This window comes from Dryobates pubescens, chromosome 16 (assembly GCF_014839835.1).
Source record: "Dryobates pubescens isolate bDryPub1 chromosome 16, bDryPub1.pri, whole genome shotgun sequence".
NCBI classification, from domain to species: Eukaryota; Metazoa; Chordata; class Aves; order Piciformes; family Picidae; genus Dryobates; species Dryobates pubescens.
Genome location: NC_071627.1, coordinates 14,975,098 through 14,990,903, shown reverse-complemented (window position 1 = coordinate 14,990,903; position 15,806 = coordinate 14,975,098). Strand labels below are relative to the sequence as shown.

At 37.0% G+C, this 15,806-nt stretch overlaps 1 protein-coding gene across 2 annotated transcripts in view; it reads right to left on the bottom strand.

The window, feature by feature from the left end:
• Window positions 1–322: 322 nt before the first annotated feature.
• The window catches only part of GABRB2 (gamma-aminobutyric acid type A receptor subunit beta2), a 133,577-nt gene continuing 118,093 nt past the window's right edge, over window positions 323–15,806 (bottom strand). Inside the window, exons 10-11 of one of the 2 annotated variants that reach the window (XM_054168387.1) lie at window positions 5,471–5,521; window positions 323–1,944 (exon numbers count right to left, since the gene is read on the bottom strand). In XM_054168387.1, the coding sequence (XP_054024362.1) occupies window positions 1,597–1,944; window positions 5,471–5,521 (399 nt within the window). In that variant the 3' untranslated portion in view covers window positions 323–1,596. The remainder of the gene's footprint in view (window positions 1,945–5,470; window positions 5,522–15,806) is intronic. The other variant, XM_054168388.1, reaches the window with a different exon arrangement.

The window sequence follows — 15,806 nt, the reverse complement described above, 5'->3', positions numbered from 1 at the left end:
CACAATGGACAAAATGGAAAGCTCTGCTTTGCCTGTAAAATTCTATTTTTTGTCTATTCTATTTTTGCCTACAAGATAAAGCTCTGTGGAATGGCAAAAAAACCAAACCCCAAACACACCAAAACCCGCATTTATTTTAAAAAGCTTCCCAAAGGAAACCTGAAATTTGCTAGTTTTTTAATGGAATTTACCTTAAAGAAGGAAACATTCAAGAATGTAATTAAACTCTTAAAGTGATGGCTACCAAATTTTTCCCCTTTAAAAAAGTGCATTAAGAAAAAAAAAGTTAAATAACAAGCAAGCAAACAAACCAACCAACCAAAAAAGCAAACAATAACCAAAAAAACCCAACCAAAACTGAACAGGCATTGCCTAATCCAGACTGAGAAAATACCTTGTAAGAATTTTTTGTACTGAAATACATATGCTTGGATCTTTACTGCCGAAAGAGGTATGATACCTTTAAACAAACTGGATGTAAGGTGTTAAACATAGTAACAGTAGCAAGCATAACTGGAAAGATTGCAAATGTGGAAGAAATCACAGAACTCCACATGAGTATTTCAGACTTGGGTACATACTATAACTGACAACATTCATTTTCACAGTATATAGATATATGTGTATACATATATATACACATACACACTTTTACATATATGTAGCCTTCACTCTCCTTGGCTCTGTGTTTTATAATTGCTCTCTAAGCTTTCTCCACCCTGGAAATGCAGGGCACCATTGGCTTACTTCAGCCACCTAGAGAATGACTATTTGGCCAGCCAACTTTGGCACTTTGAACAGATGACTTCTTTTCCCCAACACAAACCAGCAGCACCTCTACCCGTTCCGAGTTGATGCACTTTTGTACCATTGCTACATTCCTCTATCAATCACAACTAGTGTCATTGTGACTGTCAGCATGTGTTCTCTCAAAATCCAAACAAAACTAGTGCTTTTTGCTTCAGCTTCTGTGCAAACACCCAACCCTAATATTATCAGTCAAAGGTTTAGATCTTTCAATAAAAAAAAACAGGAAATACCTGAATATGGTTGGGAAACCTCTGACCATCATCATCTTGGAAAGATGATAGGCACTACTTGTTTTCAAGTTTACACGTTTAAAAGGTAAAGTGTATGTGTTTCACAAGCATGATAATAACTTTGTACACTCCCTTAAGTGTAGATGCATGTCTCAGGTGTGCAGTTTCTCTGGGAATGGTATGGACTGCTGTTGAAACTAGAACTTGTTTCTCAAACGTCGCTCTGTAATTTGTATCGCTAAATTCAAACGGTCATTAAAAAAAAGAAGAGCGTGAGGGATGATGAGACAGAAGTGATTGTCAAAATCTAATTTGCCTTCACACTCAAAATGCACTTGTATTTTGATAAGGGGATACGTCCATACTGCAACTTAACATATTTATGATTTAGCAGATACAACCAAAACGTTATAAGACCAGACCATAGAGTGGGCCAGCAACTAAGGTGTTTTAAAATAACTTTTTGTCCTGAATAGAATTTTTCTAAGTCCCACTTTTGGCTGTACAACCGATTTGAAGAGAAATCCAGTTCTTTCTTCCCCTGTGGCTTTGTTTCTTAGTTCACATAGTAAAGCCAATAGACAATATTGAAGAAGGAAAAAACAACAGGGAAGAATATGCGAGACCATCGATCTATGGCATTTACATCAGTCAAGTCAGGAATGGTAATTTTCAGTTGAGATGCACGTCTCCGTAGCCTACTTTTCTTCTGTGCCACGTGTCGCTCCAGGGCATTGCGACCAAAGCTGTGTCTGGGTAAGCCAGCTTTCCGGTACTGGATGCTTGAAGTGTCATACGCCAGCATAGTGCTTCTAGGGTCCCCAAGCCCCATCACAGCCTCGGAGGCAGCCATCTCATTTTTAATTTCAAGTGTGCTCAACAAAATGTTTTCATGTGGATCCATCTGTAAAAAACAAGAAAGCAGATTTAACAGGAGGAAGAAAGAAGCCGAATCAATTGCAAACTGAAGCCATGCTGACAAAGGGCAGATATAACATTACTAATTCATCGGATGTCAGCCTGTCTAAAAGACTTCAAGCATAGCCATGACTGTATTTATTGCCATTTCTTTGTGAACTCAGGGAGCAATAGGGCTGGATAGTACGATGGAAAGAATGGTACTTCCCTAGATCCCATTTTCTGTGACCAGAAGCAGTATCTGGAAATGGAGTACTTGGTTAGCTCCCGGAAGCCGGATTCTGCTACTGGGTAGAATATTTGTGGAAAATATTGAACTTTTGGTGGGTTTGGGAGGGAAAGGGAATTGAAAAGATTCTGCTTTGTTTTCATTTTTATTTTTTCAAATGAAAGCTTCTGCAGCGCTCCACAAGAGAATGCAAATTTTCATTTTTATTCCTAAATTCCAGCCAGAATTTTTGGATAGCTGGGGAAAGGCACTGGCATATTTTAACATGTGGGAACTCCATTCAGTGCCAAGGAATTTCATAAATACAGTGCATGCTGTGTAGACCTGAATGCAGGAGTAGCAGAGATCTGCAATTTCAAGCAAGGAAAAACCATATACAGAGTGTAATCACATCAACTGAACAGTTGTTTCAATGGGTACTTTCAGTTAGTTCATTTAATTATTTTAAAGGCAATTCGGTGAAAAAAAAATTTCATGCAACGTTGCAAAGAAACTCCTTGTACAATCGAGAGGGTTTCAAAAATGAGGAACTAAATTCTGCTCTTAAGTAATCTGAAGTAAATCTGAAGTACAGTAGAAGAACTTCAACCTATTTAGACAAAACAAATACAGGGTCATTTAGGAAGTTCTAATTTTCCTCAGTCTTGCCTATAAGCATATATTTGGAACAGTGTGATTACAGAGTATAATTAAATATTTTATAAGCAATAATAGGTAATGAGCAGCTAATTAAGTACAGTGACTTAGTGATGGTAGTGCAGATATACTTCAGGACAATTAAGAGAAGAAACTGTCCCAGAGCTCCTTTAAGAATTATTCTGCCACGTTATTCATTTATCATGTACATAATATGAGCTATAATTATTACTGAAAGTGCACAAACTGTGACTTTTGTGGGTTTCTAACCAATAATATGACATTAGTCTATCCTAATGCTCGGAAGCCAGCAGTCAGCTGTAGGTACGTGGCTGCACTACCCAATGTAATGCTGTATTTACAGTAAGCTGTGAAAGCTACTAAAAAAACCAACCCTGTGTAATTATTTCTCACAGCACCCTGAGAGATCAGGGTTGAAAACAGTTGTTTTTCAGTAGTATCCACTCACAGTAACATGAAATGGGAAATTGGATACTCACAAAAGCACTTTAGACCTATTGAAAAACTGCCATTTGAGTGATTACATCTGTTCAAGAGATGCATAAAAACTGGCATTGCCGAGATGCCAGATTTCCTTCTCTTTTTTTTTTTTTTTTCCCTCCAATCTATGTGGGTTTGCACCCCTCCAGTTGCATTTTATTTTAATTTTAGATTAAATGTAATGACTCAATGAGAAGCAGCAAAATTCAACTATTTTTGCTTGCTCTCCATCAAAGCCATATGAAATCTCTGAATTTTCTAGCATGTTAGGGAAATCAAACTTTTCTCAAACAGTTCTGAGAAGCACTGAAAAAATGTGGAAGTTGAGCTGGAACCCAAGAAAAATGCCTTTTAAAACTCCATAGCATGATACGGAGCATACTGAGGAAACATTGTGTCCTAGCCAGGAAGGCCATGAAATCAGTTCTCATCTGCATTAGACAAAACTAAAGGAGAAACAGAGCATTCTGCTGTTGCAATACAAACAAAACCAAACATATGCAAAAGCTTTCAAATAGATGCATGAAACTTTCAAAGCACTTTCTTATAATGAGTGCAGTTATTTAGACAATTCTCATGTGATTTGTTTGGGTTAGACAACAATGGTATAATTTTTGTTGTTCCAGTATCCTGAAAACACAGGCAATTACAGGCACTTGGCATTCATTGATCCCAAGAATGTCTAAAAACATATAGGGGAAGTATCTTACAAGAGGGGTGCAAAGCCATTGGCAAATTACATTCTCCATAGTTGCACATAGCCTTAAGAAAAGAGTAGAATTTTCAGTTCCCATGACATCAGAGGAAGTTTGATGTAACATCCACTAATGCAGTGGCTTTAGCCTCAGTGTTGTGCACTCTAAGAGACTATCTGTGGAAAGGTTTTAGTGCCAACAAATTTGTTCACATCTCAAATCTTCTTAGGATGATTTTACTACAAACATTTTATCCTTTTGATCTGCAATTGTATTAGAAATTTGAGTGCTCTGTACATGCTGGTGTACTTTCAATGCAACATGTATGCAAGAAAAGTTACTGTAGGCTACTAGAGTTAGATACAGACATGTTTTACTGACATCATTCCTTCAGTTAATGGCTTGCTTTGTTTCTTTTATCACTTTTGCCTGCATTTCTGTAAATTTCTTAATGCAGCAAACTGATGCATTTAGCTGTTAATCTTGGTAGTGGTTAGCAAGATTATTGACGCTGGGCAGAAAAACCATTTAGCAGTATTCTAAATTATCTTCTAGGGCAAAGTGTCTTCTTCTGCACACATCACACTGATATGAGAGTTGGAGCACGGCACTTTGCAATATTCCAAGAATTTTTCAGGAGTAGTAATGCAAGATACAATAAAAGTTAGCGGTGGGCGAACCTTCAAGTGTTAGGACAGCCAGGTAAGCAAAGTAACTTTCAGGTGCTTCTTGAACATTAATTTCAATCTCCTGCACCTGAAACAGTGGATTGGTCATAACAAGAACTACATTTTCCAAGCCATTTTGAATTCCCAATCTGAGGAATTCCTGAAGTTCCAATTTAGAGGTACAAATTAATGTAAAAATCAGAGCAAACAACAGCAAACCACACCCCCCTCCCCCTCCCCCAACAACACAGAAATAAATTAACCTTACTTCTCAACCTTTGACAAAAGGTTCCTTGTCAGATTAGAGAGAGCTGGGAGTGTTATTTCCACTAACCAGGTTCGCCCAGCTCTAAATAAAACATGCCTTTGTATGTAAGTAAAGCCTGAGACAGAATGTTAATGAATTACGTTTCCTGTACACAGCACCGCCCAATCAAAAGGATCCCAAAGCGCTTTACAAGCATTAGAAAGAAGAACCACTTCACTTCCCAGTGAAGCACAATCACCTCTGAGGCAAAATGTGGTGACTGACAGTGCAGAACAATACACTATATTTTAATCAAGGAAATGGAGAATGGCCAATTGAAACTATGGGGTGGGTGAGTGGTGGTGGGGAATGTTAGGTAAGCAGAACAGTTACATAAATTGATATTTGGCCAGATGCTTGGGATTGAGATGATCACGCTATAAAAAAGTGCCATGGGATCTTTAATGACCATAAGTGGTCAGGAGCTGAATTGTAAGTCTCTGAGGATAAAAACATTAGAAAACAATGAAAGATACCTTTGTTGAATACATTTCTGGACAATGATATGTGCCAATTATTCTTCTGTCCTGTAAGTTAATAAAATCAAGACCAGTTTCCTTAGAGATAAGGCAGCTATTATCTTTCATTTAAAATTAAAGCACTCTAGGGTAATAATAGGACATCTAATTAAAAGGTATAGGGACCTCTAAGCCAACAATTAGCATAAGAATATTCTGGCTTCAGAGGTCCTATTACTGCCTTGCTCTGCTCCTCAAGGTAACATAAGGTTGTGATGTAAATGTATTTTTCCAACTGGTCACTTGACCAAGGAAGATATGATGATATGAAAACAATTGTTAAAATTATTTTGGGGGAAAGTAAGTGTAAAAGTGGATTCAAAAGGAGGTGGAAGAAGGTTAAAAAGATCTCTCAGTGCTGAAGGATTGTTCAACCATAGAACTGGGCTCCTTATGGTGAACAGGGGAGTTCAAACTTAATGGGGAAATTCCCAGGGACAAGAAATGAAGGGAGGATGAAGATGAAGAAGAAGCAGCAGCAAGTACCATGGAAATAAAAGGTGACAGCAAAAGTGGAAAAGAAATGACCAGAGCTCAGTAACCATGCAAGAAGGTGGGTTTTTAAATAAATCAGTCTTAAAGGTGGATGACAAAATATATGATGCAAATGGTATTCACATATAGGTCCAGGTCGACTGGAAGAAAAGCTGACTCTGGAGCCGTGAAAGAGGTCATAACATTCATGATGCCCTCAAACAAAGGGAATAGAGAGGAAAAGGTAGAAATGTTACCGTTACATATTCTTCTGCTACCTACAAACTCCAAAATGATGGCTTTCTTAAGGAATTCCTCTTACAATAATACATTAGCAACTGTAAAATACAAGGAAATTACAACTCCCACATACATACATACACACGTGTGTGTGTGTATATATATATATGTATGTGTGTATATATACATATATATATATAAAGAATCCTCCAAGGATGACCAGATCTCTGAAACTACTAACAAGAAGTAAAACAACATCTTGGTGATTATGCTCTACTGTTTCATCATAGGAGAAAAATGTATATTGATGAACTGAAAAGATGTAATTTGACACCTTTCTTTCCTCCTATACTGTTCATTTTCACTTATAAACTTCATTTAGAGGCAGGTACTGATGGCTCATTTTATGACAGAATGGCTCAGGAGCCATGGATAAGATAGACAGTAAGTCTGGAATTTCCGATAGAAGTGTCTGGTGAAACAAAACAGTTTTAAATTCAAAAGAAATAGCCTTCTGTTAAGTAGGGCTGGCATTAAACAAAAGCAAAATCTGATTAACTAAACCACGAAGGGATGCTGAAGTACCAAGTCTATTACAAAGATTAACACCTGAGATTAGGTCTCAGCATTTATAGGTCCTATGAAACAACATTCTTTATAACTGAAGACAGACATAAAGATCCCTTTCACTATGAAGACCAATACAGCATGCCTAGACATATTAATTTGTTAGAGATAAAAACCTCAGTACTATCTATAGCAGAGCTTCCCACCCCTTAACAGCTGACCTATGCTTGGAAAACAAATAACATCCCATTCCTGTCTAGCCACAGTAAGACTGGCAAGATTAGGTGGAAATACAAAGTGCACTTTACATGTAATAGGGATCTTCCACCTCATCAGCAAGGTTTGAGTTAGTGATTAGGAACCACTGATCTCTGAAGATTGCACTGACTGCACAAGGTAATGTGTAGAAGGTAGGTAGTCCTTTATAAGCTGCTGCTATGTTCTCTCTGAAAGAAAAAGGAATTAATGATTTTTAAATGGCACCTGCCTGAAGCTATACAGACATTTTTGCCTTGATAAGCAAGCCTGTTGAGATAAAGCTACACGAACTTATGAAGCATGATAATATTTCAAAATAACCATATGGGAAACAATGTCCTTAAGAAATTGTACAGAACTGTGTTTATTGCCAGCATTGCAGCAACTGTTTGAGACCATGTTAGCGTGTGTTGGCTCAGATTGCACTATATGGCTAAGATGTGGGTCAGGCTGCAAAGCATGCAGTTACAAGACAGTAAAATTAGGCTGAGTTATAATTTCAGATTACTTTGTTTGGTTTCAGGTCAGAAATCTCTGAGAAATACAGCAAATTAAGTAATAATTTTCTTTAGGTTCTTAAGCTTTTTAAAGCCTAAAAATGCAAGCAAGATAATCACAAGACCATTAAGAACTGAAACCGAGAAGGTGAGAGAACTTGGAGGTCTGAACATGGAGCTTTAACACTGCTCCAGTTGCTTGTAATTTGATTTCTAGGCATCCACTTTTACCCTCTGATGTGTGTGATTTCTTGGTTATTACCTTTAATAACACATCAATGACCTTGTACTGTAGATTCTGGAGAAGAGGTTGAAAACATGCTTTCTTTCAGCATCTGTTCCTTACACACATCTCCCTACCTAAGACATTGCAGAATAAGTGCCCACATAAAATGAGAGACTAAAATATCTGTATCTTGATGACACTTGAATAAACCCATGAAATATGAACTGTTGCACAAAATAGTGTTCTAAACCAAAAGCCTACAAACGAACTAGGTAAAAATCAGGACTACTGTTCGAAATACAGCACAGAATAAAAAAGCAGGGAAATGGTCTACTGGTGCTCTGTTCTCAGATTGAACCTTACACTAACATCTTCTAAAATATCACAAAAACATTCCTGGGTTTTTTCTGGAGTAAAGGTAGATAAATCACCTTTTCCACACAAGGAAGAAGAATAAAGAGTACACTGTGATTCTGTAGAAAAACATCTTTCCAGATTTCGATTTGGGCTGAGATCATTCAGTCCAATGCAATGTAAAGTGGAAGAAAGAAGTTATTTAAGTAAGGCTTTGATGTTGTACATGTAATTTTCATTCTAGTGTAGTGAGTACACATAGAAAGTAGACAGAGTCAGGAAATGGGCTTCTCACTTTACTTAAACAGATACATTAATTTAATGGGATTTAAATAAATATTAAGGTTAGTCATGTTTTCAAATTATTTCTTTTCAAGGAGACTTTCACTCTCAATCCAAACCCATGATTAATGTACACACACATAAGGAGGCATCGTGGTTTCAGCTGGGACAGTTAATTTTCTTCCTACTAGCTGGTACAGCAGTGCTGTACAGCACCTGAGAACAATGCTAACTCACTGATGTTTCAGTTGTTGCTAAGTAGTGTTCACACAAAGCCAAGGATTTTTCAGCTTCCTATACCCTGTCACAGAGAAGGTTGGAGAGGCAAAAGAAGCTGGGAAGGGACACAACCAGGACAGCTGACCTAAAGGGATATTCCATACCATATGACATCATGCCCAGTACATAAATGGGAGAGAGTTTGGCTAGGAGGGACTGGCTGGCCCACTGGTGAAATCCACATAATCACTGAATGGCTTAAGTTGGTAGGGACCTCAGAGATCATCTACACCAACCTCCCTGCCATGGGCCTGGATGCCTAATAACTAGACCTGGCTGCTCAAGGCCTCATCCAACCTGGCCTCAGAACACAACTGTATGATTTATTTGTACACTGATAGTCTCTTGTTTAGGGGAGAGTCTAACCTTTTGTCACTTGTTTAAAAATGAGTGACAAGAACGAAGAAACTTTGTGGCCAAGAAATGGTTAGTCACTTCTGATTTGTTTCTAAGTAAATTTCTGTGTATGCAAAATATACACCAATATTATGCAGCATTGCAAATTTTGTACTATGCTTAAATTGCTTTTGTGCATGCATTAATACTAGAGAAAATACAAATTGGATTCTATTTTTCTCTTTGACATGTTGTCAGCTTTTTGTGCTTGTAAACTTAAGCCAAACTGGAGGTTGATAAGTTAAACATAGTTCTGTAGCAATGTATATACACATGCACATATAATTATACAGTAGGAGAATTTCAGAACACATTTAAAATGAAGGGGAAAAAGACTGATGGTTTGGGTTTCAGGGTTTTTTTGGCAATAGGGTGCAGTTTGTTCTTGACAGAATTTTATGGAGACAAGAGAAAAAAGTTTGCTAACATGCAAACATGGTAGGTGCTTACATTAAACATGATTATGCTTAATATTATAGAAGTTTCATAAGATGCATTTCAGGAAGGGTAATCTACTCACAACTAAGAAAGCTATTAATGAGTTAATGAGACCAAATAGAGGCTTATTTTTAAACTGCAAATTGGTATATATTGTACACAAATCATATTGCAAAAAGGAAGAAGAAATAAAAGCTTGAAGAATCCCTCCCCTTAGCATCTAGATCACTTCAAACAGTACTTACATTAAATAGGCTTTTCATAGAATCATAGAATTATTAGGGTTGGAAGGGACCTCAAGGATCATCTAGTTCCAACCCCCCTGCCATAGGCAGGAACACCTCACACTAAATCAGATTGCCCAGAGCCACATCCAGCCTGGCCTTAAATACCACCAGGGATGTCATGCGGGACAGTGTTGAAGGCTTTTTTTGATCTTCTTGTGTGGCTACTTTATTATATGCTTTAATTAAATGACCTTCCATGCAAAAATTGAAACTTATGTAAAGACACTTTTCCTACCCAAAACTGCTGTAGCTTGAAAGTATCAAACCTCAGAATTCCAATTAGCAAAATGTAAGATAAAAACGTCCATTTCTGAAGACCTTTATTTCTGTTACTTGAAGGTACCTTTGTAATGTTAACCTCAAATACATGGATAGAAAGTGGTCCAAATGAAACATTACATGAAAATAATCATGTTGATTTTGGCTCTTGGACTTTTATTGTTGCATCCTTCAGGCCATCCCAAAAGCATTACTTTTCTGACAACCACATTTCCAGAAAGCTGAGTTTAATTTGAGGCCACAAGTAAGGACAGATATGAAGGGCTTTTAGTACATAGCTTTAACATGTATCTAGTTTAAGAAGAAGGCTCAACAAGTTTATTTGGTAGGCAAGAAAAATGAACTCTCACTCCTAAAAAGAGGAATAGGAACATAAGAATAAACAAGATTTGGAGTTCTGTGCTTTAATAGAACCTTATATAACTACAGACAGATTCTATAAACTAGTATCTAAGGAGTAAAAAAGATATATAGATAGATATAGATATAGATGTCTGTGTACATAGAGACACATACCTAAACTTAGACATAATCCTACCAACCTACAAAATTTTTTATTATGGAAGATACTAACTCCTGATGTGTCTCTATTTCTCCATATGCAGAGTATTTCAGTCTGGCTAATCTTACAGCCTCAAGAGCAAACTACAACAAAGGTAAAGCATCATAATTAATAGCTATCAATAGAGTGAAGATGGGCAAAAACTATAGGAGGGATAGAAAATATGCATATCCAGTTTGGAATACTGTAATTCTGATTATGTAAACACTTCTGATATGACTTTTGGATCATCTGAAATTGATTTCCCCTACATCAGATAGAAACAAGGCACTGCTATCTGCAAAAAGAAACCAAACCAAATCATTTTAGATACTATAAATAAATCAAAGGGGCTGTCAAACTAATACCTACATTATAATATTTTTACCACTAGTGCCACCCTAGAGTGCACAATCCAGTTATCTCAAGATTCATGAGCACAGCTAGTTTACATGCCCTAGTACACAACATTTAGAGTTACCACTTTTTGGATAGAAGTTGACTGATTCATGGCCATTCAATTAAACCCTGACAATCTCTTTAGAGCTGGTCTGCTTTGGCAAATCAATTCACCAAATTCACTAGACAGATCCAGCTTCTGGACTGCAGCTGCATACACTTCTTCAGCTTCACTGTACATAATTTGCCTTTTCTGTGCCTTATTTCCCCAAAATTTGAAATAATGGTTTTAACTGCATTACTTCATTCTTTTTTTGCAATGAAAAATGTATTTCATTCAGGGACAGGGGTGGCTGGCAGATTTGTGGATGCACTACAAAAGCAAAGGGGGTAACATGCTCTAAACAAATGAAGTGTGCACATACTGGTCTTAACAATAATTAAATATGGCATTCGAAGAAGCACGGCTGCAGAAAGAAAACCTCACGCAGCTGACTTGACCTTTATTCCGATGTCATGTGGAATACCACTACAGATCGTGGAAATAAATCACCTTCTGACTGCTTCTGCAAAGTGCTGCAGGCTACAACTGGAACTTCCTCAAATTTCACTCCTAACAAACCTGGTTTCAACATAACACTAAGGATGGTTGAGCACTCTGTGCATTGCTGACTGTTGTTTCATATGCAAATAGTTCTTTGACAATGCATGAATGCAAGTTTAGGAGGAAGGCTGAGCTTTTGTATTCCATGCCTGATTTTATTACATGTCCTTCAATAAACTTTTGTGTAACAACACCTTCTTACCCTGGATTAAGAATCAGCCCTTGTGCAATCTTACCTGTACTGAAAATGAAAGCTCTCCTTGGAGGGGAAAGGAAGAGGATGAATGTTTTAAATTAAATCAGACAATGCCAGCATTAGCTCCAGCAACACAGAGCAATGAGGGGGTGAGATTTTAGACTGAAATTTTAAGAGCTTCATATAGTGTTTTAATATCTTGTTCAGTTTATCAAGTCTGTGCATACAGCCATTTAAAAATTCCTCCCTTTTTCCAAAAGCTTTTCCATCCTGTTGCAAATGTGCTTTGCATGTGTAGTTATAGTTTATACTAGAAATAGCTTTACCACATAGCATGTAAGTTTCAGTTCTATGTAATAAATACTGACTGCTTTTAGTTACCTTTGCAATAATTCCTCCTCACTAGTGGTGCACTGAATGATTTCTTCAGGTAGAAATGAACAAATATTGCTGTGAAACTGAAAAGGCTGGAGGCAAGGCAGAAGTAAATCAGAGGGCAAAGAAGTTACCACATTAAGTGCAACTGAGAACAGTTTAATCTTTTATTTGTTCTTTCTTTGCTATCTTGCCTCCTTTAGCAACTGTGTGCTAATTTGGATATAACAACGGTGGGTCAGGAGGGCAATGAATTGCAAAGATACTGTATTTGTTTAAACCTTCTTAGCCTGCTAAGCCCTACATTCATTCTTCAAGAGAACATTTCTATTGTGATTCAAATCTATTAATATGCTATTTAGTCTCATTATCATATTAAAGTTCTGTGTTCTCTACTTAGTACCCAAACTTCTGATAAAACCCCACCATTAGTCTGACAATTTCACTTGTTTGTGACTTGGCACTGTGTAAGAGCAAGGCACTGTGACTTTCAGGTGTGCTGACTGAATACCCTATGTAATACAAAGACTACTGAGGAAAGAATTACTCGCTGTTTTAAAAACACACTTGGTATATTTTGAAAAAGTCTTTGTGTTCAGGAAAAAAAACCCATCTAAATATGCAGAGGTTAGCAGTGTCAGCTCACATTTATTCAAAAAGCAAACCACAAAACAAACAAACTGAATAAATCTGTATAAACAGTTTTATGAAGTCTTGCATAATACGGTGACAATTTCCCTCTCTTTTCAAAGGGAAACTGCTTTATTAATTCTCACAATAACATCAGCATGATTGCAAAATTAGAGGAAGTTTTATTTATGTGACTTATGCAGTCATGTACTCAGGTGTACAGACTCTACACTTACAACATCTCTGTGATTTAAAGCTAGGTCAGAAATGCCTAGGCTTCAATTATGACTGCATTCTAAACCTACAGCCAGTGCTCGTTTACATTGTGAAAAAACATAATGGGCAAATCTAATCACTTTGAAAGAAGATAAGCAAGAGATTTTATATTTTAAATGGTAATTTGCAATACTTAACTGTATTAAAAGCAGATGATCTAACTATAAAGAAAAAAAGAAATAATTTAAATACTACCTGAATTACATGCTTGTAAGAATTAGAAAGACAGGACTAGAAACGGAAGGTAAGATGCATCAAATCATTATACAGCAATATCTCTGTAAGTTTTGATATCTGTGTCGAAGAAATGCAAACCTCACATCCTGTTTCTAGCTAATATCCTGGTAAGGAAATCAGTGTCATCTATAGCTAACAAGGTGCTCCATCAAGAGATGGATCTGTAGCCCTTCTTTTAATAAGAGCCTTCATGTAGGAACTGATAGCAATACTCACAGCGAGTATTGTCTCTGCTGCCTGACACACTTCCAGTCTCTGTTTTTCCATTATAATCACCCCTTGTCAAATGTACAGATGGCAAGATGTGAGAAGCACTTCTTTAGAGACGAAGAAGAATCAGGCTTTCATTTAGCCCAGTTCATTTACCATCATCTTTACAGTGACAGTTCTGGTTTCCATTAAATTAACACATAGCTGTAACAGAAATTTTCTGATCTATCCAGAATAATAAATACACAGATACCATTGATATTGAGAAGCATTTTCATCTTTCTTACAACTCCAGAGAAGTCAATTAATATTTGTAGTAGTCTGGAATAAATGAGTTAGATGCACAGCTGTGGACAAATCAGCAACAGAATCCAAAAGACGTAACAGCAGCATAAGCAGCAGACTGACTGGGAATTTAGTAACACAGGAAAATATACTGAAAATACAGAGCTTAGGAGGTGATCAGACTGCAAATCCTGAACAACACAAAGACTAGAAGATGCATCAAGGAGATCACAGTGATCAGCATCAGCAAGCCCATCTAAGCCACAGCTCCCAGATGGAAAAATCAAAGGTAAAAGTTTTGGATCCAACAGTGTAACAGAAAAAAAAAAAAAGAGAATTGAAAATATCTTAGTTGCTGGATTTTGTAAGAAACTTAGTGGGGATAAATCTGTACTGACAGAGCACCAAGTCATTGAATTGTGAAAACATAAACTAAATATATTAAAAAGGCTGGGGGTCTACACCAGAAATTGTTCACAGTTGTACCAGGCTGAGATCCTGGTTGGGCTAATCATCTCCTTGCAGTCAAAGTCAGGCTTCATAGTGGAAAAAACTTTGAGGGTTATATCACAGAAGTTTGTTTCCTTCCCTAGTGGACCCCACCCTCTTCCCCCCTCCCTGCTTCTATCCAAAAACAAAACAGAAATGAAAATTATAATGAGAAGGAAAAAGCCTCATTAGAGGGTTCTAGACCAAACCCTTCCAGAGCATTTTTATGTAATTACAGAATGAACAGATAAAAGTTATGGTTTTCAGTAAAGCCTTTGACACACTGTCTTAAAACTGAAGAGATGGTATGTCCCAGATATATGTACAATTTCCCACAGAAAGACAGTCAGTTGAATGATAGTGTGAAGGCAGAGGTTAGAATTTGGGCCTGTATTTTAAATTATCTGTTAATTATCTGAAAGAAACACAGACAGTATATTAGATTAGTCCCCTGGGCCTAAAGAGAAGGTAAGCATGAAATGTACTTACAAAGGATCAAAAGGATGCTGATGACCATTGATGTTCCTCTTTAAAATAGGAAAGTGTACATAATAAAACTGCGTAACAGGTGAGAGCACCTATATCACATTATTGACACATATTAGGTCTTCAAGTAGAGATAAGCATACCCGGTTTACCTATCTTTATATATACAGATTTGCAGTAGCATACCATTCAGAACAGAAGAGATGAAAGAACTTTAGGCCATAAAGATAAGAAAGGCATTTGAAGAAAAAATGAAAGGTAAATCTTAAAGATCCTTTTTCAACCTACACAATTCTATGATTCTGTAAGATGGCAGGATTAAAAAGAGAGGCGAGGAAATGATGTGAATGCTATCTCAAATAAATGAAGGATGCCTAGATTAAGAAGAAAGTCAGTGATTTACTTCTAAGTAACAATATGACTGTTTATAGAAAGAAAATTAGCCTTAACAACGACAAAATATGACAAGTTAGATGAATGAAACAAACTGCTGAATGCTGCTCGAGAAGCTTCAAGATCAGAATAATCTTAACACAGTCATTTTAACCTGAAGTAACTGCAAGGAAAGTTAAGCACGTCCAACATAATTTAACAAGTTTGTGATAATGTATCTGCTAGTAATTGCCTGAATCTTCCTTGACTTTTTTGTCCTTTAAATTTCTCCATGATTTTGTTACACAGATTTCAGACTTCAAAAAGTAAATAACCACTTATACCAAACACCTTCTCTTCCTTTCCCTTACCCTAAAGACAGCCAGCAGTCATTGAAACGGAGGGACTATAAGAAGTTACAATCTTTTGTGATGTTTCAGATTAGATGAAGTGAAGGAAATTTGTATGATGAGAGCAGTGAAACACTGGTCCAGGTTGCCCAGAGAGGTGGGAAATTCTCCATCCCTAAAAACTTTCAAGGTCAGGTTGGATGGGGCTTTGAGTGACCTGATCTAGTTGAAGCTCTGCCTGCTTCCTGCAGGCATGCTTGACTTGAT